Genomic DNA, 23801 nt, shown 5'->3' with positions numbered 1-23801 from the left:
CTTAACGCAAATGATGTAAGTTGTCGGTAGCCTGATGACATGCGGGTGTTGGCGCGTGAAACACGCACGTGACAACGCGACACGGCTTGGCGGAGTATCTCATAGGAATTCGAACCATTATTTATATGTTTCATCTCGCTTGTTTCCTTTTCCCTCAGTCCATTATCCATGACTGAGGGTATGTCTCTTATTTCTTCGTATACTACCTAGACACTAACACTACTACTATAGTCTGACATTTGTCTAGGTACTTAGTAATCCAGTCCGTTATCCATGACTGAGGTCTGATGTTTGTCTAGTCCAGTAGGTTATGAGCCCTGCTCACTCGTAAAACGAGCGAGCAGAAATCTTCTAGGCAACGTCGCCCCAATAGGGCATCTATCACCACATTCACGCCGCCGGCGTGTAGAGTTAGAGATTGATGTCATCGAAACGATCATCCGTTGACCGACGTCATCAAACATCGTTATATTTCCCTTTCAAGCAAGAAGTACCTCGCTGATAGACGTGGGCACCCCTTAAATAACAGGGATTGCTCGCATTCTTCTCTTTGCTCCTTTCCTTCTTATCATCATCCAGTATGGTAAAGCAACATCTGCGTTCAAACAGTACCAATACCCATAGCAATACCCCCAGAGCGGCCATATCCACCCCCTCTACTTCCAAGTTCACGACTCCTCCTACGCTTTCACTGCCCCAAGCCGTGACTACCACTTCCACCATGTCCGCTACGAACTCTAAGATAGCAGCCATCACATTAAGTCATACGGACCTAGAGAAGATTGAACTTCTCGACCGAGGCCAGAATAACTGGGGGACATGGTCCACCAAAATGCGCAACTACCTGCTCCTTAAGCATGGGGGGGGTTACCTTCTTGGTGTTGTGACACGTCCGGACGAAACCTTGGACCCCGAGGGTGCTAGCACTTGGGACCTCAACAACCTCTGCATTGTCGCAGCGTTGAGCACTCGCTCCTGCTCGGAAGATCAGGACTTCTTACTCCCCTTTGTCAATGCACACATTGCATGGGGGGCTCTCAAGTCCCGTCATGAGCAAGTAGGACCTATCGCGCAGATACTACTCATCCAACAGGCTTTCGCATTGCGCTACCGACGCTCTGAGCGTTTCGTGCTTACTAGCACTCAGCTCACCGACCTTGCCAGGCGCATATATGCCATTGGCATCCCTAAGGAGGAAGATTTCTTAACTATCCTAATGCTCAACGCCATGGGCGAGGACCTCCCTCACGTACGAAACCACATAGCCGACGCCATCACTATCAGCTTGCCATCTGCTCCATATGGTCCCACCCATATCCGCTCCCATCTTGAACTGGAACAACAGCTCGTCAACAACGACAAGGGAAAGGGTTCCGGGGATGTCGCCATGGTCGTGTCCAATAAAGGAAAACCAAACTGTGGTCACCCAACCAACCAGACAGCTTGCGCTGACTGTGGTCAGTCTTCCCACACCAATTGCTGCACTACCTGCGGGGGCTGGTGGCATTCAGCCAAAGACTGCTATGGTAAGGGGGGCGCCATGGAAGGCAAGAAAGACAAGGTCATCGCACGCCGTTGTGCTGCACGTGCTGGCAGCAATTCTGGCAGGACACCCACAACCTCCTCATGTCCGACGAAAAGTGCCTCCACCGGTAAACCAGGTGGTCCACGGTATGACATGAACGGCCGCGCTTACCTTCTAGATGCTGAGACACATGAGGCCATATTTGTCGCTACTGCTCCTGCCCCTTCAGTGCCAGGACCTCCTACCCCTACACAGGAGTTTGCAGGGCTCGCATATGATGCCCCCACCTCTGCCTTCATTGAGGAACTCCCGGAAGACGTATATGATGCGCTCCTTGCCACAATTGACCTGCAAGCGAGCGTTGACTGGCGCACTCATTCCCAACATGTCGACTTCGCCGGTCTAACTTATAAGGCGCCTAATCAGCGCGCGCGTACCCCTGTCGACCCCTCCATCGTTCCATTTTACTTGGACAGCAGCGTGTCCGTTCATATCAGTAATGTTGAATCAGACTTCTACACTCTGCGCCCTGTTCCTCCTCGCGTCGTCAGCGGCATCAGCAACTCGTCCATCCAAGCTGTTGGTGTTGGCACAATACATTTGATCATTGCGAAAGGTATTCACCTGACACTCAACAACGTCTTGTTCATTCCTCATGTGACCGTTCGCCTTTTGTCCGTCTCGGCTATGTGCACTGCCCATAGATGTACCGCATCTTTCGATGCTACCTCGTGTTGGGTTCAGGCCCGCAGTGGCACGCAGATGCTCACAGGCACTCTGACCTCACAGCGCCTCTACGCGCTTTCCGGGGGACAATTATCCGCTGACCATGCGTATCTTGCGAGCCACACGCCAACATTAGAAACCTGGCACAAATGCCTTGGCCACACCAACTACTGTACCGTTTATGACCTCGCCCGCTCTGGCCTTGCTACCGGTATGCCCATTAACCTGTCATTACTTCCTTCCGTTTGTGACGCTTGTATTCTCGGCAAACAGACGAAAACGAGCATACCGAAGGTTAGGGAGGGGAAGTGTTCAGATCGTAAGCTTGGCATTGTACACGTCGACTTAATGGAGCATCCGGATTCTGTCTCCGTCCCGGGACATAGATACATAATGGACATTATTGACGACTTCTCGTCATATTCATGGTCTATCCCCCTCGCCTCGAAAAGTGATGCCTTCCCGGCTCTACAAGCCTGGGAACGCGGGCGAGAAGTTGAGACAGGTTTGAGGGTTGGTATCTTCCGTTCTGACAATGGCAAACTCAAATCAGCCGGCATGCGTGAGTGGCTCCTCACGCGTGGCACCCAACATCAATTCACTGCGCCTTACACTTCGGCTCAAAACGGCCGTGTCGAACATTTACACCGCACTCTCATGGGTAAGGCGCGCGCAATGTGTACCTCGTGCAATGTGCCTGCTAATCGTTGGGATGAATTTGTCTTGACCACGGGCTACCTGACCAACTGTACGCCAGTCAAGTCTCAATCTGGTCATACACCCTATGAGGCCTGGTTCGGTGAGAATCCCGACCTCTCTCACCTGCGTGAAATTGGTTGTCGCGCATTCGTGCTTATCCAGAATCGACACAATCCCAAAGTTTTCGACCACTCTACTGAGTGCATCCTCATTGGCTATTCTCAGGATTCTAAGGCTTATAGGTGCTATCACCGCGCCTCCAACAAAGTTTTTATCTCTTTCCACATTTCGTTTATAGAATCTTTTAATGATCACAGCACACCCTTAGAACACACACCCTTAGAACACACACCCTTAGAACATGTTCCTGCCCCATCCCCCACCGGCACTCCCTATCGTGCCTCTGTCTCTGATGCTATTGATGCAGATGTCGACACCCCTCCACGCCATTCCTCACGCGCGCCTGTCCCATCTGAAAAACGCTGTACTATTGAGGGCCTACCATACGTCCCAGCAGCTCAACGGGCAGCCCTAGCTTCTCTCGCAGCCGCAGAACACCTTCGCGCTCTTGATACTGTGTCTGATCATGTTTTTAGCGCCGAGTCCACTGGCTCTGACATCGAGGAGCTAGAGGCCGAACTTTCCCACCTCACTGAAGTATTTGCTGCAGTGCCTGACGACTTTGACCATGAACACTCCGATGATCCAGCAACTTACGCCAATGCTATGGCGTCCCCACACACTTGTGAATGGACTGTCACCCTGCAGGAGGAGTTCAACTCCTTGCAGGACTTGGGTGTCTACACACTCGTACCTCGCTCCTCCATACCTGCTGGTCGTAAGCTGATGAAAGGCCGACCTGTATTTAAGCTCAAACGCGACCAAACTGGTGCGGCGGCTCGTTTCAAAGCACGCTACGTATGCCGGGGTTATTCAGCAGTCTGGGGTCAGGACTACACCAAGGCTTCAGCTCCTATGGCACGACTCGAATCTTTCTGTATTCTCGCTCACCTCGGCGCGGCCCTCGATTGGGAAATCGAGCAATTAGATATAAAGACCGCTTTCCTATATGGGCTGCTAGATTCGGACGAAGTTTGTGATATGGAACAGCCAGAAGGCTCCATCGCACCCGGCTTCGAAGATCACGTATGGGAGCTTCAGAAAGGCCTCTATGGGATGAAACAGGGTGGCCTCATATGGAACAAGACCCTCAATGAGGCAATGATTTCATGGGGATTCCGACATCTCAAGAGTGAACACTGCATTTATTACCGGCGCTCTTCCGCCGGTATTCTCCTCATCACTGTTCACGTTGACGACTTCTTCACTGTTAGTAGTTCTAAGGCCGCTCTCGCTGACTTCAAAACTCAGCTTCACATGAAGTGGCAGGTAGCTGAACTTGGGGACGCTCACTTCTGCCTTGGCATAGCCATCACTCGCGATCACCCAGCTCGGACCATTTCCCTCTCGCAGACCGCTCTTATCGACCGGATCGTCAAACAATTCGGGCTTCAGGACGCTGTACCTTGCTCCGTTCCTATGGAACCAGGCTTATGCTTGTCCTGCCACGACCATTCCCCCCGTAACGATATGGAATGGGAACTCATGTCGCGCACACCCTACCGATCACTTGTCGGTTTGCTGATGTACCTTGCTATTGGTACACGGCCGAACATCTCCTACGCTGTCCAACAACTCTGTAAATTTCTGGACTCATACGGTCCAGTACATTGGGAGGCTGCCAAACGGGTGGTGCGTTATCTCAAAGGATCACGCTCCCTTTGTCTCGTGCTCGGCGGGGAACATGTCATACGGCTACTGGCTTACACAGATAGCGATCTCGCGAGCTGCGTCGACACTCGTCGTTCTGTCAGTGGATACTCATGCTCACTGGGCAGCGGGACCGTTACCTGGAGCGCATGTCAACAAAAGACCATTTCACTATCCACATGCGAGGCCGAGTACATTGCTGCATCCGAGGCCGGAAAAGAGATTGCATGGATCTGTATGCTGTTGAACGAACTCGGTTTTCCTCAAAGTTCCACTTCTCCCTTGATGTGCGACAACAACGGCGCGATAGTCCTCACCGAGGACGCGTCTTACCATGCGAAGGTCAAGCATATTGACATCGCATATCACTCAATTCGAGAACACGTGAACCGTCGTCAGCTCAAAGTCCATTATGTCCGGACTCACGAAAACATTGCCGACATATTCACGAAAGCATTGGCGAAGAAAGATCACTGTCGTTTGCGGAACTATTTGGGACTATGGTGAAGAACTCGAGGAGGAGCACGCATCGCGTTGAGGAGGAGTGTTGACGCATGAAACACGCACGTGACAACGCGACGTGGCTTGGCGGAGTATCTCATAGGAATTCGAACCATTATTTATATGTTTCATCTCACTTTTTTCCTTTTCCCTCAGTCTGTTATCCACGACTGAGGGTATGTCTCTTATTTCTTCGTATACTACCTAGACACTAACACTACTACTATAGTCTGACATTTGTCTAGGTACTTAGTAATCCAGTCCATTATCCACGACTGAGGTCTGACGTTTGTCTAGTCCAATAGCGGGGACTGATGCATCGTCTGCAGGAAGTTGATATTAATGAAAACTACCATGTAAGATAGACTACCGCCTGAGTGAATACACTAATTCTACAATAGACTTTTCATGGGGAGGAACAAGCTGGAAATGACATGCAGGATCAGGGAGGAGGTATGGAGGAGCACACTGGAGGTATAGAGGAGCACGCTGGAGGTATAGAGGAGCACACTGGGAACATGGAGCAAGATCTGGAGGATCACAATGGGAACATCGAGCACGCTGGAAACATATGGGACCAACCCAGTCAAGAAACATTCACAGTAATGCCATCCGCGATAGTAAGTCCATTGCTGCCCATCCCCGTTAGTAAATTACGATGTTTCTAGGTGCTATGGGACTACGCACAGGAAATCATACAAGACAATATGGAACACATGCAAGCCCATCCGCACGCGCCACGTCCTGTCCACTCCCCCATCCAAATGTCGCGTTGCGACAAATGCCTCCTAGCATTGATGGTAGAGGATAGGCGCGAAGCACTGCTCAGGTTATGGCGGGAGTTGGACGAGATGGAACATCTTCTGGGTTTAGAGCACATCTAGGCAACTGCACGGGCTTCAGAAACCCATGTGGGTGGTGGGTATGGGTGTTCCAAGGGTGTGGGTGGGGGTCCATGTTTCAGGCACCCTCACCCATACCCGCGGCTTGGGTTGACACGTCAAAATCACTATATTTCTCTACCTAAACAGGAAATCGGCTACTCGTACTGTACAGTTGTTAAAAAATCAATAGCAAGCATATCAGTATCACTATCCTCTAGCCGTGAGTCATAGACATCATGCAGCCAAACATATTTGCAAAAACAGCAAAATGAGTCACCAAACTCACAGACAAGGCGAAGGCAGCCCTTGAAGAGAAGCTTGATGGCCCCTCGACTAAGAAACGGAAGAAAGACATGAATGGGGAAAATGCGGCACCGAGCCAGTTTAAGAAGGCTAAAAGTATCCTGAACCATGGTCGCACAAAGGATGACATGGAAGACAATGTCATGGCTACTCCGAGTCCCGCAGCTACACCAGTACAGGGACATCGAGCAGTGGTTTGTACCGAAGAGGAAGAGGCTGATCTGCATAATGATGTGATCATGGTCAATGATGATGAGAGTGACGATGATGCCAATGAGACTTGCAATCCAAGTCTGGACATTGAAACTGCTGAAGATGAGCTCAGTACGCAATATGATCTTCAATTAAAACAATTTGTTAATCAGATGATAGCTCGACTAATGAAGGAGTGGTGCTCACCTGTATACGCATTCTTCGAGCCCAAACCACGTATCATTGAGCACAATGGATGTCGCGCACATCAGTTCAAGTGCTGTGCTTGAGGATGCAAAACTACAATTCGACGATTCCTCGACAAAAAGGATGTGAGGTCTACTGGTAACATGCAAAAGCACGTCAAATTGTGCTGGGGTGATGAGGTTCTGCAATATGCAGACCAAGCCAAAGATGCCCAGGAGGTTTGGACTAAGATAGCTGGTAGCATCCTACGGAGTGGGTCAATCACAACGTCATTTGAGCGAAAAGGCAAGGGGAAAGTGACATACTCACATCGCCAACATACACGGACTGAGACAAAGTACGCTGCCATCTTTCCTAACTGGATTGAGAGCTGAGATAGCCACGATAAGGGCTGAAATCATTCGTTGGGTCACCAAAAGTCTACGACCGTTCTAAATTGTCAGGGACAGGGGATTTCAGTCTCTTATGAAGACCGGAAGACCTGAATATTACTTACCTTTGGCTGCTACAGTGTCGTGTGACGTTCGGTTGGTCTTTGCCAGGACAAGACAGTGCATAGCTAAAATCACAAATGCACGGTCATCATTTAAACATAGCGCAGCATGAATCTAATATACTCACTGGCAGGAACATGAAGGTAAAGTCAACTTCACAACAGATGGATGGACTTCGACAAACCATCAGGCTTTGGTCGCTGTATCTGTGCACCTCGAACATAAAGGAGTGCCACTGAGTCTGCTGTTAGATATTGTTGAGATACCAAAAGTAAGGATGACCTACTTTGGCCTGACTTGATTGATATTGAGCATGTTAGTTGCATACCAGCAAGGAATTAGTGGGAGCGTTTGAACAGATACTAGATGATTTTGGAATCATAGAAAAAGTTAGTCCAATCAACACAATGTATTCAATGAGACTTACTGCAATGAAGATCCTGGCTGTTACATGCGACAACACATTGAATAACACAGTAATGATCGACGAAATCAGTACCGCACTCCCCGACTTTGGCGGAAAAGCATCGCACACACAGTGCTTTTGCACACCATCAATCTTGTAGCAAAGTCCTTGCTCCGTGAATTCAAGGCATCCACAAATGACAAGGACACAGAAGAGTCGATAGCTGATGATGAAGATGACGTGGATGGCTTGGTCAATGAAGTTTCTTTGTTGACAGATATCGAGCAGGAAAACCTTAGGAATAGTGTGCATCCCATCAAGTTAGTACTCACAAAGGTGGGAGTTCAGATCATGAAACATACCTTGAAAATTGACATAGTACCTAGCTTCGCAAACTTGGATTCAAGATCATACATTCGACAGTTAAACTCCTCCCAGCCTGGCATGAAATTCTTGAAGCTTTGAAGATGAGGGTTATGACACTCCCACGGGATGTTTCCACACACTGGAACTCGACATTTGACATGGTCGAGTATGCACTGAGGCATCGAGAGGCGATTGATGCCGTGACCCAGCGACGAGACCTGGGCTTGCAACAACTTGAGTTAACAGACCACGAATGGGTAATTGCAGAGCAATTACGGGATGTCTTGAAGGTGTGTGCACATATGTAACCATATGTGACACTGTATATTACTTAATTAGTAACACTTACATGACACTTTGCTCTAGATCCTCAAGGACGCAACACTGTTCTTCTCGTGTTCAACCCCAAACTTGGCAACTGTTATCCCAGCAATGGACCTAATCGACAAGAAACTGACCACTTACTCCTTGAATGCTTCATTCCTTCCATCGATTCGTGTAGCTGTAGGACTCGCCAAAAAGACATTGAATCGCTATTACCAACTGACAGATACATCAGAAGTGTACCATATTGCCATGGGTGAGTTTCTTTCTTAATCTATGTCATTTGTCTGACCTCTTACTTTTAGTTCTACACCCACGTCACAAACTCACATATTTCAGATGTGCGAAGTGGGAAGACACTTGGATTGAAACTGCTTGTATGGGAGACATTTGAGCGCTCATACTCTGACTCGATGTTGGCAGCCTTACATGCAGACTCTGAGGCAGACGATGGTATAGCAGCAGAAGTTTCTTCGGTGAGTTTTATTGTCTGTCTTGATGCACTCGCTGACTCACAACCTATCTACATCCACAGGGCAACATCTTCGACAATATCCCTGCACTTGCACCCCCGACAAGTCACTCTGTAAACGAACTTGACAGGTACCTGGGCACTGACATCGAGCATGTTGAGGACCCCCTTGCTTGGTGGTATGAATGTCGTATTGTTTATCCATGCCTTTCTCGCATGGCGTTAGATTATCTTAGTATACCTGGTATGTTTTGTTTTTACATTTATTTCATATTAAGGAGCTAACTATTTGACTATGGTAGCTACTTCCGTGGATGTTGAACGTCTTTTTAGTCGCGGGCATCTCCTCCTTTCACATGTTCGCTCTCAATTATCAGCTCAGTCAACCCGCGCACTCCTGTGCCTCGGATATTAGAGCAAGCTCAATCTAGTGAAGACAGAGGATGTCATGTCTGTTGCAGCACTTGCAGATGTTGAAGGTGAGGAGGAGCAGGAGCTGGAGATTGGGTGGGATGCCATTAAATTAGAGTAGCTACATTTTGTACATGAACTGTTTGAATTTGCAGCAACCCGCAGGTATACCCTTTGCGGGTTACTGTGCGGGTCATTTACCCGTCCACCCACGCAAAAACCCAGACCCACTTTGAGGGTATGGGTATTCCTCTGGGTGTGGGTGTGGGTATGAGCGCTGACACCTGGGGGTTTACCCGTGCAGTTGCCTAAGCACATCTAGGGATGTAGGAGGAAAAGCCAGAGAAGGAGAAGGGAGAACGGAAGCGATACAATGATTAGATATCATTAACTACCCCTTATGATTTACGAACTTTTTTTTCTGGAATGCCATCCATCACTTGCTTGGCTTGGCCGTCCCATCAACGTACAGGTGTTCTACCAAACGAGTTGTCAGTTCCTGGCGGGTAGCAGTTCACGAACATTCTTTTCTGGAATGCCATCCACCACTTGCTTGGCTGGCCCATCTCATCAGCATACAGGTGTTCTACCAGATGAATTGTCAGTTCCTAGTGGGCAGCAGTTCATGAACCTTCTTTTCTGGAATGCCATCCACCACTTGCTTGGCTGACCCATCCCATCAGCATACAGGCATTCTACCAGATGAGTTGCCAGTTCCTGGCATGCAGCAGTTCACAATTCATAAACCTTCTTTTCTGGAATATCCACTGGTTGCTTGACTCACCCATCCTGTCAGCATATAGGTGTTCTACCAGACAAGCTGCAAGTTGATAATATGTATTGTAAGTGTAAGCATAAGATGAATACAGGCTCACAAAGTACTAGAAAATATCATTGATTGAAGGACACAAGGTCATCTAGGCCAGCTATCAAACTGAGGATCTCAACGTCATCTTCAGGATCCAGCCTATGCTTCTTGCCAGATGGTGTGACTTGCACCTGTGCGGACATCACATCTTGTGAGGTGCATAGTGACTTGATGTATAAACGATGTCCGCTTTGCTTGTTGGTCGGATGCATTTTTTGCAGTACGGCCACGTCTTTGTCAGGCCATCCGGATGAGCCAAGGTGCTTCTCGTAGATATCGATGATGACCTTGTGTGTGTGCAGGACCTGCATACCTATCTCCTTCTGGTAAGCAGAAGACTCCAACAGGCAGCGTTGCACGACATCTATCATCTTTTGCTGTGCAGCCATGCGCACAGACCCAGCTTCGTCCAAAACTTTCCTGCAATGAGAGCCACAATCACACAAGTGACTCCTGTGCCTCAGGGGAAACTGAGGAGTACCAATGTGAGAAGAACTGGGCTAGTTCAACTGATGAGATTGTCGAGTGGTTTGCAGCCGATGAATATATCATGCGGAAAGTAGGTTCTAGCGACAAGCCAACCTGATTTCACGGATCCTCCGGTCCCCACCAGCAGATCAGCGTCAAAGATCTGCAAAATGAATTGCATCCGGTCAATGACGCTCATGTAGCTCTCCCTGTACTTCAAGGCTGTCCACAGAACGACGTACAGACCAGATTCGAGGTCATCCTCGACAGCATGGACAGCAAAATTATTTTTAATGAGGTGAGCAGACATGAACTGCCAGGTTCCCTTGGTGATGGCAAAATCAATACAATATATGAGTTTAGAAAATGAACATACCGTGCAGGTGGTTTGTCAAGGACCCTGAATGATAAGTAACTTTGCTAAGTCCCAATAGATGAGAAAGCCCCTCCCTCGGTAGATAACGATATTTCTGACGCTGAGATCTTGATGTAATATTTTTGCATTTTTAGATGCATCCTGGTGGGCTGCGTGGATAATGAGTATGGACATTAGGTAATATGTGCAAAGTAAATATGTACCAAGTAATGCGTCACGAACAGACTGGACGAGTTCACGAGAACTCTCAAAATCAGTCAATTGCTCGCCTACAAGATCGAGAACCAGGCGGTGAAGAATGTGGGGAGTGACAGCCTTGTTGGGGCAAGCCCATTTGGCGCTCCCAAACTTGACAGTCCTGGGTGTTTTGCTCAGGAGTAGTGTGGATCACATCATTAAATGCGATGCATGATGTGACATTACGAACATTGTGCGACTTCAATAATTTGTGAGTCTCACCTTCCGGTAGAACATCCTTTAATGACATGCGCCAAGAATCCTTGAACATTACAACCCTGTTGTTGAATATATCAAACACAGGACATGTGCGAGTCCAGCGGCCAATGAGCAGAAAACATTTTGCAACAGGTTGGGGGATGATCAACGTCAACCAGTCAGAGTCCTCAATGGCAGGATCCTGAGGGACTGCAACTTTCAACATGCATGTGGTAGTAGCGAGCTTTAACACCGTCCTTGTGAGGGCAGCATCTTCAGTTGCTAGCAGGGGTTACAGAAGTGTCAATGCCATGCAGGGCAGGCGATGCCCGTGCAAAACGATAGAAGAAATAGGCCAGGTGTGACTCAGTGGTAGTAGTTGAAGGTGTTGGTGACAATAGCTCCCTCCCTATCCCATCTGATGATGCGAGCACGATTGTGGATAATGAGGACAGAGAATGCTATGGGTACGATATTGAGTGCCAAGCTGAGCGACAGCATAGCTGGTTATTTGGCCCAACGTATCGAAGCCCTTATCGGTTTGTGACACAACTGACTGATCGACTCCAGGATTTTTACAGAATGCGTCGTGGATATTATTCCATTTGAATTCGATGTTGACTTCGAATTTGGAAATATTGCAGCCGTGTGATGTTCCGTCGCTGTATACATATACATCCGGCTTGACTGTTGAATGTGAATGATGAGCAGTTATTGGTGTCTGCATGTTTGGAACTGTTCACAAATGATAACTGGGGAGCGAAGGGTCGTATGCCGTTAATCTGCAGTAAAACTGTCAAGGATCTGAATATCATAAGTGCGGAATTACTCACGAATCGATTGTAAGAATCCTCCTCTTTCTTAATAGATTGCATGTCGAACACTTCAGCATTGGAGGCTGAAGCGAAGCGTGAAGCAAAGTCCGAAGTGTCATAATCTTCAGGGTTCGGCAGGAACTCATTGAGGAAGTTCTCTACTGGATCGGGCCAATGACATAGTTTTGCATCTCCTTGCCCATGGAGTTGAGGGTATCAACTCGGCATCAAGCAAGGGTCGTGAAGGGTAGTCTTGTCGAACTATCTTGTTTGATAGGAGTATCGACGATAGGAGTAGCTAGTGAATCCAGCACTGACAGGCTGTGCTAGTGTTGGAGGGGTGATGTTCCCTTCAGCTGCAGAACTATCCTGTTGGACAGTAGCGGAGGCAAGCTGCGAACCCTGCATGGCAAACTGCACTGGAATTATTTCTGCATTTACTGCAGCAGGGGTGACAATCCCATCACCTGTAGTAGGGCGATGCAGGTCACCAAGACTCATGATATTTGATACAATAATATGTACAGGTATGTATAGTGTATATGCTAGTAAAACATTATCTTATGTATATATGTGGGTATGGGTATGGGTATAGGGAACGGCAAAAAACCGGACTGCGTTTGTGTGCGCCTACAGTATGTGTTGTATGAGAAAGAGAAAAAGGAACAAGAAACAACATGACACAGTTTATATAGGGAATGAAACTCAGTCCGGATTTTCCCAGACAATGATGCAAGTGGTATAATTAGCACATTGATTTTTCATATTAATTGACAGTACTTACTGTTCACCAAGCTGCTACTCACTGCGGCAGTCCGGGTAGATATCAGTAGTGCGAAGGCGTAAATCTGAAATGTGTAGATCTATTAAGTTAGAGCAAGTCAGGTAGGCAGTGATATGGAAACTACAATGTATGCATCAGAAAAGCTTAGCGCCCGCTTCAAACGTGACAAACAACTTTTTAAGTTAGATACCATGCAGAGCAAACTATGTGTTATGTATGTATTGAATCAAGAAAAAGAAAGCAAGAACAAAACACCTAGGTGAATGCCCACAAAGTTCAGCGCCCACTTCTCCTGACATGTATGTCGCCTTGATGGCTCTTTTTATCACTGTAGTATGTGGACAGACACCTTGCGTCAAGCTATATAGCAGTGGATATTGTTTTTTGGCATGATTCAATCCTATTAATCGTGAGTTGACATCACAATTGTCAGATAGAGAGAATGCACCTGACTCAGAGATACAACAATGATATGCTGTGCAGAAAAGTTCCATCTTGTGAAATGCGACACTACCCACTCAGGCATGACAATTGTGAGATGTTGAGTGAGCGCTGACGAGAATAAACGAGCTGGGAAGTGAGGATAATGGAGAAAAGGATCAGAGTGAGAATCTGATGGAAGGTGATGCTGCACGGCGAAACACACTCCTCGCTCTGTTTCAAAAATATACTTAATGGTCCCTGGTATTGGTTGCACATTCCTAAGGCCGTCAGGATAATAAAGAATGAGGCTGTTACCAACATGAGTGGAGTCGCAAGTATAGATAGATCCCTCGTGGAAGGTGCGAGCATGCAAGACTGCCCGCCGAAGTTGAATGAGTTGGCAGAGGTCTTCTGGAATAACTTCTTTTATAGTAGAGGCCATCAGGTGACCTTGACATCCATCACTTGGATTAGCATTGGTCAAGGGAGACACAAATTTGTCAAATAGCCACTTGACCTCTCTAAATACAGGAGGACAAGAGGGACGGTTCAGCCAGTATTTGAGCTTTGCGGCCTTGATGTATGACTGGAGGAGTGTTGATTCTTGCTGTCCTGCATACCAGCACACCATAAGAAGTTTATCATCGGCAAACAAGTTCAAATATTACCGAAAATGTGATTGCTGGGCAACCGCTGTAGCTGCCCGATGAGGTGCTCATATGGGAAGCACCACCATGACCGCATGGGTCCAAAGAGTTGCAGGTAGTCCCAGACATGCAATGCCATATGACCATTGGTTCGATGGTGTGTATGGGGGTGGATTACTTGCAAATCCCTTATCCACTCGACTATATATGTACGGTATGCATCTGCGCAATCTGTCGTCATGGAGCGCAGACAGGCGATATGAATAGCAGATATGAGGGCCATCGTGTGATCAAGGGTGGCACGATGGCTGTCCGCGATGTCTGTGTTGCGATGTACTGATCCCTCACCCCATAAACTGATTAATGCTATGGGTAAGTATACAGTCATTAACATGCGCCATTTGTTGGCCTTCATGGTCCCAGCTTTTGTTTCCCCAAAGTTATAGGGGACTGATCTCAAGAAAGATGGCGTATCTGTCATCTTGATGACATCAGAAATACGCCGCATAACTTCTGGAGTAACAATGCGTGATTTTGACAACCCAGGAGAGAAAGGTCGTGTTCGACGCTACAAAGGGATCACTCAATTAAGAGGGTATGAGAACAACACTATTGAAATGCCTACCCAAGCAAGGAGCAATCTAACCCAATGAATTTTGTAGAATTTTTTTCCAGGGTGCATGACCTCTGGCTTGATGCCCAAACCTACAGATACGAACTGAAGACATGCGACCTTCTTCGTTAACAGTCTTCTCTCTAAGTCAACAATGTGATCCTCGATGAGCTCAGGGTCACTTCCCTCGAGGTCAGGAACTGCTTCTGTAAGAAGGCTATGGATTGACTGGACGGCTCTGATGTCTTTCTCATTGAACTCTGGAGGTTTGTGTGAATTAACGTCGAGGAAAGGATGTTCGAAAGCAGGGACAACATCAGACTTGCGATTGGTGGAGTCAGCTGTGAGACCTAGAAATTCACGGAAATGAGCATGTGCGAGACCCTCCAGGAGGCAATGCATAGTGTCGACCACAATTTGATGAGAGGGATCCCAGTACGATAACCTCCAGAGTGTTGACCATCGCACACTGTGCAATGAAAACAATTTGTTGCACTCAATCAAATTTTCGGCGTTCTTCCAGAGCTCAGCATAACGACGAACTTCGTTCTTGTCCCTAAGAACCCAATCTTCAGTCTGGATGTCTGTTCTACCACAATTCGACCTGTGTCAGCAATGGCAGGCCGTGCAATAAAAGTGACTTGTTGGACCTACCAGCTGGGTGGCCTTTCTCGCCACTGGGAGGTCGCACACAAGACATGCTATAATGCTGCGCATAACTCGACCGGGACTATGTAGAGCTGTGCGGGAATAATGTATGCCACGCTCCCAACTTTCTACCATGTCATCAACCACGGGATCGAGGAAGTGATTCAGCTCATTGCCTGAAGGTTCTGAAGGTCCAGGAATGATGCCAGCTAAATACATGCTCTCAGATTTATACCGAATATCAAGGGGGAGGTTCAGACATGCACATGAGATGATGCCAGTAGAGGTTGAGGCATTTCATTGGAGATTGCCTTCAATGTTGAAAAAATAAATGTTGAGTGTGAAAGTGTATCAACCCTCAGTGCCTCTATTGATAAATAGGGATTGCCTGGAAGGACCTTTGAAAGTGCGAAAGAAGTTGGCATCCCAAACATCCTTGATAATATGAGGTGGGCTGCCAATAGACACCAGCAAATCATCGCAAGGCCTATCCATCAACACTTCAAGGTCGGGACGAGACAGCAGTCCAGCGAGGTAGTTGTGAAAGTGGTGATAAAGGAATATTTTGATTGGTTCTAACTTTCCATCAGCAGAGGGCTGCAACAGCGGTTCATCACAAGGACCATCCTCTGGTATCGGACGGTTGAAGCACTTCATGGGATATTGGGCATGACTTGAGTTGAGGCTGGTGGTCGGTCTATAAGTACAGTTGCATGCTGGACAGACCGCGTAAGCTGTAGTCTGGCTGTTGAGCTTGAAGTGCGATAGGGCGGTTTCCATAGAGCGTGGGATTTGAGAGTGTGTGTTTTGACGGTGGGACTCAGAGTGAGGGTTCTGAGCCTCCATAGCAAGGCCCAAAATGAGGGCAAGGACTCCCATGAAGAACTCTCCGTGTCTGCGACTGATGCCAAAAATGACGACAGATACAGCCCCTAGGAAGAGGGATATCTGGGCAACTTCATCACAGAGGTCGATTGGCAAGTCAAAATGGTGTGCTTCATGTATCTTAGTCGAAGGGCACAAGCAGGATGAATAGAACTTACACAAATCAAATTCAATCGGCTCAGATGACACAGAAAGCGCATCTTCCTTGTCACAGAGGAGTTTGTGCATGTCATTACACGACCCCTCTAGCTGACTTCTACAAGAAACGATGCACGAGACCTTGTACTTGACGTTTCTTAGGGCCATCGTGATCACAGCCAGTTCATCTTGGATGGTCTGCATAACATCATGGGAAGTCGCAGAGAAAATTTGGCTGCAAGCCCTATCCATCTGTGACTCTACAACATCCAAAGCTTCTTGAGCCTTTGAGCAGTGTCGCTTCTCAGCAGCCTGAAGAGCTTGGGCAATGTGTCTGGGAATCGACCAAGTTAGGGAATATAAGGTCAGACGAAATACGATACTCACTGCGTGTCATCTACCGTGAATGTAGCTGCACTGTCCAGAGAATGATAGGCTTGTCCCTTCTCCTGCTGAACTTCTGCACAGGAATTCCAGAGTTTGCTGTGGCTGTCTGGATTGACGTCATTGTCGGTTAATGTGATAGCAAATAACTCGGCAGCAAGATTGTCGACCTGTAAAGCATCAGACTCTAGCTGCTGGCGAGCGAGATGAAGCAAGGATGCTTTACACTCGGACAATAGAGCAAAGTTAGCAGCTTGGAGCAAATGTGCGGTTTTCATAGCGGTGGGTACTTCTTTGCCACCAGGATTCCCAGGCAAGCCGTCTTCTCCAACGTTGCAGCATCGCGCACACCTACAAAGAAATGTGCGGCTAGGCATCTAAATAAATTTCAGATGATGTACTAGCTGCTGTCGATAATCTGACCTTGGAGAAAGATAAAAAAACAAAGGTCAAAAAAGTGCAATGTTACACGCATAAAGCGTCGGGGAACATATAAGGCCTGGATCTCGGGTTGTTATGGGCGATGCCAAATTACAAGGAGCTACATATTTGAGACATAGGTGCCAAATCAGCATAAATTACAATTCCTGAGGATGCAGGCTTACTTGGCACTTAGATTTGCTTTGAGCGAACACTTGTATTTTGTTCATGATCAATACAAGAACGACTTTTTCTGCTAATTTTTGCTCATGATATAAATTACTACAACTAAGTTACGACAGTACAGTACATCGAAATCAGAAAGAAAAGTTGATCGCCAAATGAGGACACACCTAAATACTGAATGACTACATATCAAACTCTGCCAGCATTTGCCGCTCAACGCTGTTACAGTGTACTACAAATTCTAGTGCCAAAAGATCAAGTGTTATGTGATGTATACAAATATATAAGCTATTTTTTTCAGTGCTGTGGTTCCACTGCATTGCATGTGTGAGGAAATGATTAAATTATGATTAAATTACAAGAGTTCTCACCTGGTGAGACCTGCAGATCCACAGCCAGTTCGACATCGCCTGGAGCAAAGCTACGCATAATGTCGACAAGATCCCCGGCAGCAGTAGCCGAGTAACCTTGCAAAGTAACACACTTGACTTGAGGAAGGGCTTGAATCCAAGCTGCAGATAGTGCCTATGCTCACGATTAGTATTGAAAAAGTGCTGTAACAAGAATACATACCAACAAATCACTTGTAGCACATCTGGCTGAACCATCTGAGCAGTCAATCACTAAGTGTTTGATGCGGACCATCGAACGGGTGCCTGACCAACACATCATCACTGCACTAGAATGACTATTAGGTAGGGAAAGGAGGAGATATCCGATGCTGTCACAATGGCCAACACACTGTAAAATGGAAGTGATGTAGTCAGGCGATGCATCATGAGCTTGTAAGGAAATGTGAAGGCAGGTGAGGTTTTGTTGTTTACGATGACTCTGAAGGATTGGAAGGAGATGTGACAAGGGTCCGTCCAGGGTAGACAGAGAAAGAATGAAAGGTTTGGTAACTCGATTAGCCCTCCAGGGAACACCAGCAGGTCGCGGAATGACACTGAGGTTACTGACAGCAGGCTGACGGACTAGAAAATGAATGAGCGTGGGTGGCGCACAATCAGCATCGACTCGGAGTTCGACAAGTGTTGGGATTGTGAAGTGGTGCATGAGTTTGTCCCAGTGTGCAGCACTGAGCTTGACAGAACTCAGTCGAAGTTTTTCCAAACAGGGGGAAAGACGGATGGTCTGGATTGTGAAAGGAACGATCTTTGGGGAAAAAAACGCCCGTGAAGAAGCCTCAAAGGCTTTCAGGTTGTTTGCACCTATGCACGCCTGGATTCGGGTAAGGCCAGTGATAGACGGCGAGACTGTGCCATCACAGAAACCCATGCATGTCAGTTCTTCGACGCCAGAAGGACAGATATTTTCTAGTAATGCAACCATTTGAGAGAGAACTGGAGAAGTGAGAATGTCGAAGTTCCAAAACAGTGTGATGTATTTTATCAACTTGTGGGGGATGGACTCGAGGAAGTGCGACAATGTGGATATCTGTGAGGATTGCAAATCAGAATCCAGCCAACTCAGCACCATGCACAGTGGACAAAAATTATCCGTTCGTCTCCAAGTTGACAAGACGTCAAAATTTGGCAAGTCCACACGAATGTGAAATAGATTCTTCGGGGAAGTTGGAAAGTCTCTTTGGACAAAGGACAGCGGAGAAGAAACTTGCGTGACAGAACACAGATCTTGTGCTCCTAGAAGTGTGACGGTAGTGATGAGGATTTCCACAGGTAGAGACCATATGAAGGTCTTGGTGTTGCACGGCTCATAAAGTGTCACATGTTTGATCCCAAAGGGACCTAGTTGAACATCCGCTTGACACTTCATAAAAATGTCAGACTACAATCTGGAATCAGTAAAGATAATTATATATAGCAGTGACTCCATACTGCTTCCCTGAACAACCGCTTCACCATCGGACTGATTAAGTCAGTGTGGTGGTGACTTATTTTTGGCTATAACTTTGTTAACACTGATAAAGATATTTGAAATTAGACATACCGTGATATCAGAATATACCACAACAACTTGACACATGTCGCCTGTAGAATAGGATTCTAGAACACATCGCTTTCGAGGGGTGACCAAGTCACCAAAATCGATTTTGTGCTTCAGGGATGGTGCATCGCTTTCAAGTGTTAGAGCATTGATGTCCTGTGTGTAGAAGTTAAGTCGAACACAATTTTGATACGGAGAATCTCACCTTCGAAGGTCCTAGACTGCCACGGAAGTCAGTCTTTGACATGAAGTCCTGCAATTGTATTGAAGAATGTAAGTCACGAAGAATAGAGATAATATATATATGGGGCACACATCACGACAAGCACTTTTTGGACTGGAGATGCAACTTGTTGAGTTTCCCATCGCAAAGGCAGGAGAAATATGATTGAAGATGACCTTGACGATGTTTTTCTACTTGCTTTAAGTCGCGCAAAGTTGTTGCGCCAGGGACAGGGAACTTATTGTTTAGTTCTGGATGTGGAGAAATCATTGTTTTTTTTCATATTCCTAGAGGATACAGCAGCACTCATGGAAGCAAGTATGGGTACTGGGAGACAATATACCGAATGCAGCCTAAGATGAAGTCTAGACGCAATATCGACTGTTATTGTGAAGTTACGGTGGTCTTAGTGCCACTAGGGTTTGTGACTTGATTCAAAAATTACTGATTTAAAGATTACAAGTCGGAACTTAACTAAATCACAACTCACTCATGCCATGCACATTGTGCAACAAAAAGACTGCACCCCGTAAGGTGCACTTCAATCCATACGCTCAGCCCTACACTTTGAGCAATGAAAGTATTGCACCGACACCTCTAACAAGGACACTTGCCTTATATTTCGACGAGGAAGTGACATTGAATACTGCTGTAAGTAAATATGTCAAGGCTGTGGCCAGCAGTGACTGAAATGGACATTCTCAGCTTGAGTGGATGGGATCCGCTATGTTGATTGACGAAGCCCCTGTACTCAACAGGACAACAGGAAGTCGGCAAGACGTCTCAATGCCAAACATACCAATGTGTCGATACATACATCCAACAAATTAATCTTGGAACTATACTTGGCATCCAAGCGGGTTAATTCAGCTTCATTGTCGGCCAAAAACCTATCTCTTGCTAAATGCATTTCGTGTTCAAATTGAACCTCCTTCTCCACCAATAAGTTTTCTATTTCAGCGTGGCCCTCGTTTTGGGCTTTATGAAGACCAAGTGCCATATTGCTCTGTTAATGCAAGTCAGAATGCTGATATGGGAGTGAAAGAATCTTACCTGAAGCTCTGCTACTTCTTTACGATGGTTCTGGTCCAAGGAGGCGAGGGCATTAGCATTGTCACACTGAAGAGATTGGTTCTGTTGCTGATACTGTACAATGGTCAACTGCATATCTGATTCACGAACATTTGAGGTGACCTGAAATGAGTTAAGTGTGAACGTGAGGGATGTGAGACTATTTGCACCTGCGTGTTGCGTTTCCAGAGTAGAAGATTATGGTTGCTAAAATGTAGCTCACGCACATCTTCACGCAGCTTGAACAACTGATCGACTTCCTTGAGCAAGACTTTATTCAGCTAAATATTTGTTATTTGTTAGTTGACACAAGGAGCTGAATTGGACATTCCTCACCCGCTGCTCATTGTCATCTCTCACCCTATGGACAGACTGCCAAGGATTGTCTAACTCCATCAGACACTCCTTGTTGGAGGAAATAACTGGCTGTGGTAGGTACGTGTGAGTCATTGCTGAGGGATGACAGTCATCATGATCTACACTAGCCAATGTACCACTTGCAGGTGGGTACGTATGGGCTGTGGTTGGAGGAAGCTCGTTGAGAGGGTGTGACTCAATAGCTTCAGGGACCGGATCGTCCGAAGAGAAGAAGGACATTAGATGAGACATCTTGATACAAGAAATTATTCTGCAATTCACAACTTATCTGAGGACGACTTACCTGGTTGTCTAACTGAGTGCAAAAACATTGGTTGTCACCTTAATTCATTCCCAAGTACATACAAGCAAAACCAACTGAACAAAACAGACAATAAGTTCTTATCATGACTGCTTCTGATACATTTGACTACTGCTTCCCAACTCCTTCCGAAATGATGGGGTCTATTGAAATTTACGAGAACCTTTGTGTCGCGCCTTGGCAGGAGTATTTTTTAGCTGCATCTGAATCATATCCCCAACTGGCCAACTCCCATGATAATCAGCCAGTTCTGGAAAATGGCCTAGAGCCTTTTAAGAAGTTAATATCAAGCAGCCATAGCAACCGCAGACATACCTCTTTGTAAACCTGAAGCAAAGCAGCTGGAGCTTGAAGTTTCTTGCTTTTGCCAACATGACAATGCTTCTCGATAGACCAGTGAACATATTCCTAATGTTATGTAAGGATGAAAAAAAATTGATAAGTGCAATCCCACTTTGAGATTTTTGAAGCGCTCAGCATCCCAGTTAAGTGCCTTTTCCAAGTTGTACCCACCACAGCCAGGATGGCCAGCCTCACCCTCTGGTTTGGGGATTTTGGAGTCCTTGGAATCTATGGAGGACAAGGAGGAATATGTTGACACCTTCTCGGACTCGCTGTTCTGTGTGAACTGTTCTGGCGAGAAGGAGACTAATTTGATGACTTTGGGAGTAGGCATGGGAGGAGGGATGGGTGTGATTCCATGGAACATGGTCGTGAAGATGCGGGAAGGAGTAGGACTGCGTCCCCTTAGTGGAAGGGCAGAGAACACTATCTCTTCTTGTGGAGATAACAAGACGAGCGATAACATATGACAAAACATCTCCGTATGATATGTCAGTAATGGAAGGGCCTGGGGAGGACCTTCAGATTCATGAAAGGGGTGACGGGAGTAGAAAATTGAGGCATGACTGACTTTGGAACTGAACAGAGCCAGGAAGATATTTAATGGATGATGGCAATCTGGGCCTAGATCAGAACCCAGCGCCCGCCCAGGGTTGCCTGGTAATGGCATTGTTGTCTTATTGTAAACCACCTTATAAAGGTGTTCAACTCAGTCTTGGCATTTATAACTACCAATGCTTTTCCTATCCACCAACAGCTGCAAAGAATATCGGCTTGAAGGGCACCTCATCAGACACAAGAATCCCATCAATTGCCTAGTGGTTTTGAGCAATGGAAACATGTTGGCAAGCGGGGGTAAGTGGAATATTCAGAATGACATTTACACACTCACCCGAGTACAGGCTCAGATGGCATGAGGATCTGGGACCTCAAACGATGAGTGCAGCTCCCAGCTCCATGTCAAACCCCAGCCATACAAAATCCAGCAGACCCGGTGACCTGTGCATGCTGGATAACTCAGCAAGAAGCAATGCGCGAGACACTATGCTATGGCACAGGGCTGGGTTTCATAAGCATCTGGCAACAGCAAGGGGAAGACTTGAAGGACTTCCACGCAAAAGTATCAAGACGAATTGGGACAGGTAAAGAGATCATGTGTCTTACATATGACCACACCGGGGACGAAACTCGTATTGCAAGTGGAACCCATGACAGACGGGTTCAAGTATGGGCATTTGACTCTAAAGGACCATTGATACCGATCTTCAGTGTTGAGCTGTCCACTACAGTCCCGCACACTGTCCAATTCAAACAAATGGCAAGTAGAAACCTGTGAGTATTCAGGATGTATGACGGCGAAATGTAGGTGCACATGCATACACATTATCAACGAGTTCAATGATGTTTTTAGACATACACTTCAAGGCTCAGATGGTACTATCGTCGGTACAACAAGGCTGGACCTATGATGTGAGCATTGGCATCAGACAAGTCAAAATATACTCACCAATTTACCAAAGCAGGCATGCTGCTGTGGACGCCCCTCAAACACTATTCCTAATCGACAACGTGGTTAACGGATTCAGCCTACATCGTTTGGAAGATGGAGCCTGCATCTGTACCTACAATACCAATCCAGTGAAGACATTCCACAACACAGTTGTTTTTGGGGACTGGGCTACCCTTGTTGTTGGAGGTAGTGACACAGGAACTATTCGGATTTTCGACAAAATGATGGTGCCCTTAAGCAAGTATTGCAACATGCAGACAGGGGGACGAGTACAAACTGTAATGGTAAGTTATTTCATTGATCAAATGAACGTGAATTTGACCAAGTACAAGACATACGACAGTCCACAACAGCCTGATTTTGGAGCAACATCTACCAACGATGCAGAACCGACCATCTCCATCTGGTGTCGCAAACGTGCAATATCACCAAGCGACCGTCCTCTGGGGTCAGAGGTCAAGAATTTGTACGGGGAATAATCCAGCTAGCTATCGCAATGGCGATAATAGCATATGTTAGTAATATGGTACGTGATATATGTGATGCAAAACACCACTGACTCATTAGAATGCAGTTGATTGAACATTTGTCGGGGATTACATTGCTGGGAAATGCCTGGCGAGAGTATTCAAATTGGGGGCTGAAACGGCTGACCTAAC

At 46.7% G+C, this 23801-nt stretch overlaps 6 protein-coding genes across 6 annotated transcripts; 2 read left to right on the top strand and 4 right to left on the bottom strand.

Annotated features, from left to right (window-relative positions):
- Positions 1–8093: 8093 nt before the first annotated feature.
- Positions 8094–8670, top strand: F5891DRAFT_958036 (uncharacterized protein; the record flags this gene model as incomplete). The annotated part of the gene is made up of 2 exons (XM_041375531.1): positions 8094–8363; positions 8449–8670. Coding segments are annotated over 2 exons (492 nt in total), but the record flags the coding sequence as incomplete, so codon positions are not given.
- Positions 8671–9850: 1180 nt separating this feature from the next.
- F5891DRAFT_957986 (uncharacterized protein) lies at positions 9851–10012 on the bottom strand (the record flags this gene model as incomplete). Its single annotated transcript, XM_041375526.1, has 1 exon — positions 9851–10012. A coding segment is annotated over one exon (162 nt), but the record flags the coding sequence as incomplete, so codon positions are not given.
- A 752-nt stretch (positions 10013–10764) lies between these two features.
- F5891DRAFT_932725 (uncharacterized protein) lies at positions 10765–11557 on the bottom strand (the record flags this gene model as incomplete). Its single annotated transcript, XM_041373990.1, is given in 5 exon segments — positions 10765–10941; positions 10989–11016; positions 11033–11141; positions 11196–11307; positions 11342–11557. Coding segments are annotated over 5 exon segments (642 nt in total), but the record flags the coding sequence as incomplete, so codon positions are not given.
- Positions 11558–15708: 4151 nt separating this feature from the next.
- Positions 15709–21220, bottom strand: F5891DRAFT_1192484 (uncharacterized protein; the record flags this gene model as incomplete). The annotated part of the gene is made up of 13 exons (XM_041367612.1): positions 15709–16352; positions 16401–16714; positions 16768–17086; positions 17742–17895; positions 17944–19158; positions 19209–19274; positions 19321–19473; positions 19523–19570; positions 20358–20546; positions 20594–20734; positions 20782–20892; positions 20948–21037; positions 21092–21220. The coding sequence occupies 13 exons, from the start codon at positions 21218–21220 to the stop codon at positions 15709–15711; spliced, it is 3573 nt and encodes a 1190-aa protein (XP_041222412.1).
- Positions 21221–21433: 213 nt separating this feature from the next.
- F5891DRAFT_1192483 (uncharacterized protein) lies at positions 21434–22302 on the bottom strand (the record flags this gene model as incomplete). The annotated part of the gene is made up of 3 exons (XM_041367611.1): positions 21434–21559; positions 21606–21698; positions 21745–22302. 3 exons carry the CDS (start codon positions 22300–22302, stop codon positions 21434–21436), a joined length of 777 nt encoding a protein of 258 aa, XP_041222411.1.
- A 675-nt stretch (positions 22303–22977) lies between these two features.
- On the top strand, positions 22978–23621 carry F5891DRAFT_1192482 (uncharacterized protein; the record flags this gene model as incomplete). The annotated part of the gene is made up of 4 exons (XM_041367610.1): positions 22978–22994; positions 23058–23102; positions 23156–23426; positions 23475–23621. The coding sequence occupies 4 exons, from the start codon at positions 22978–22980 to the stop codon at positions 23619–23621; spliced, it is 480 nt and encodes a 159-aa protein (XP_041222410.1).
- Between the last annotated feature and the right edge of the window lie 180 nt (positions 23622–23801).

This window comes from Suillus fuscotomentosus (genome assembly GCF_016647785.1).
Source record: "Suillus fuscotomentosus strain FC203 chromosome Unknown F5891scaffold_51, whole genome shotgun sequence".
Taxonomy (NCBI): Eukaryota; Fungi; Basidiomycota; class Agaricomycetes; order Boletales; family Suillaceae; genus Suillus; species Suillus fuscotomentosus.
This window is presented reverse-complemented; position numbering and strand designations above follow the sequence as displayed.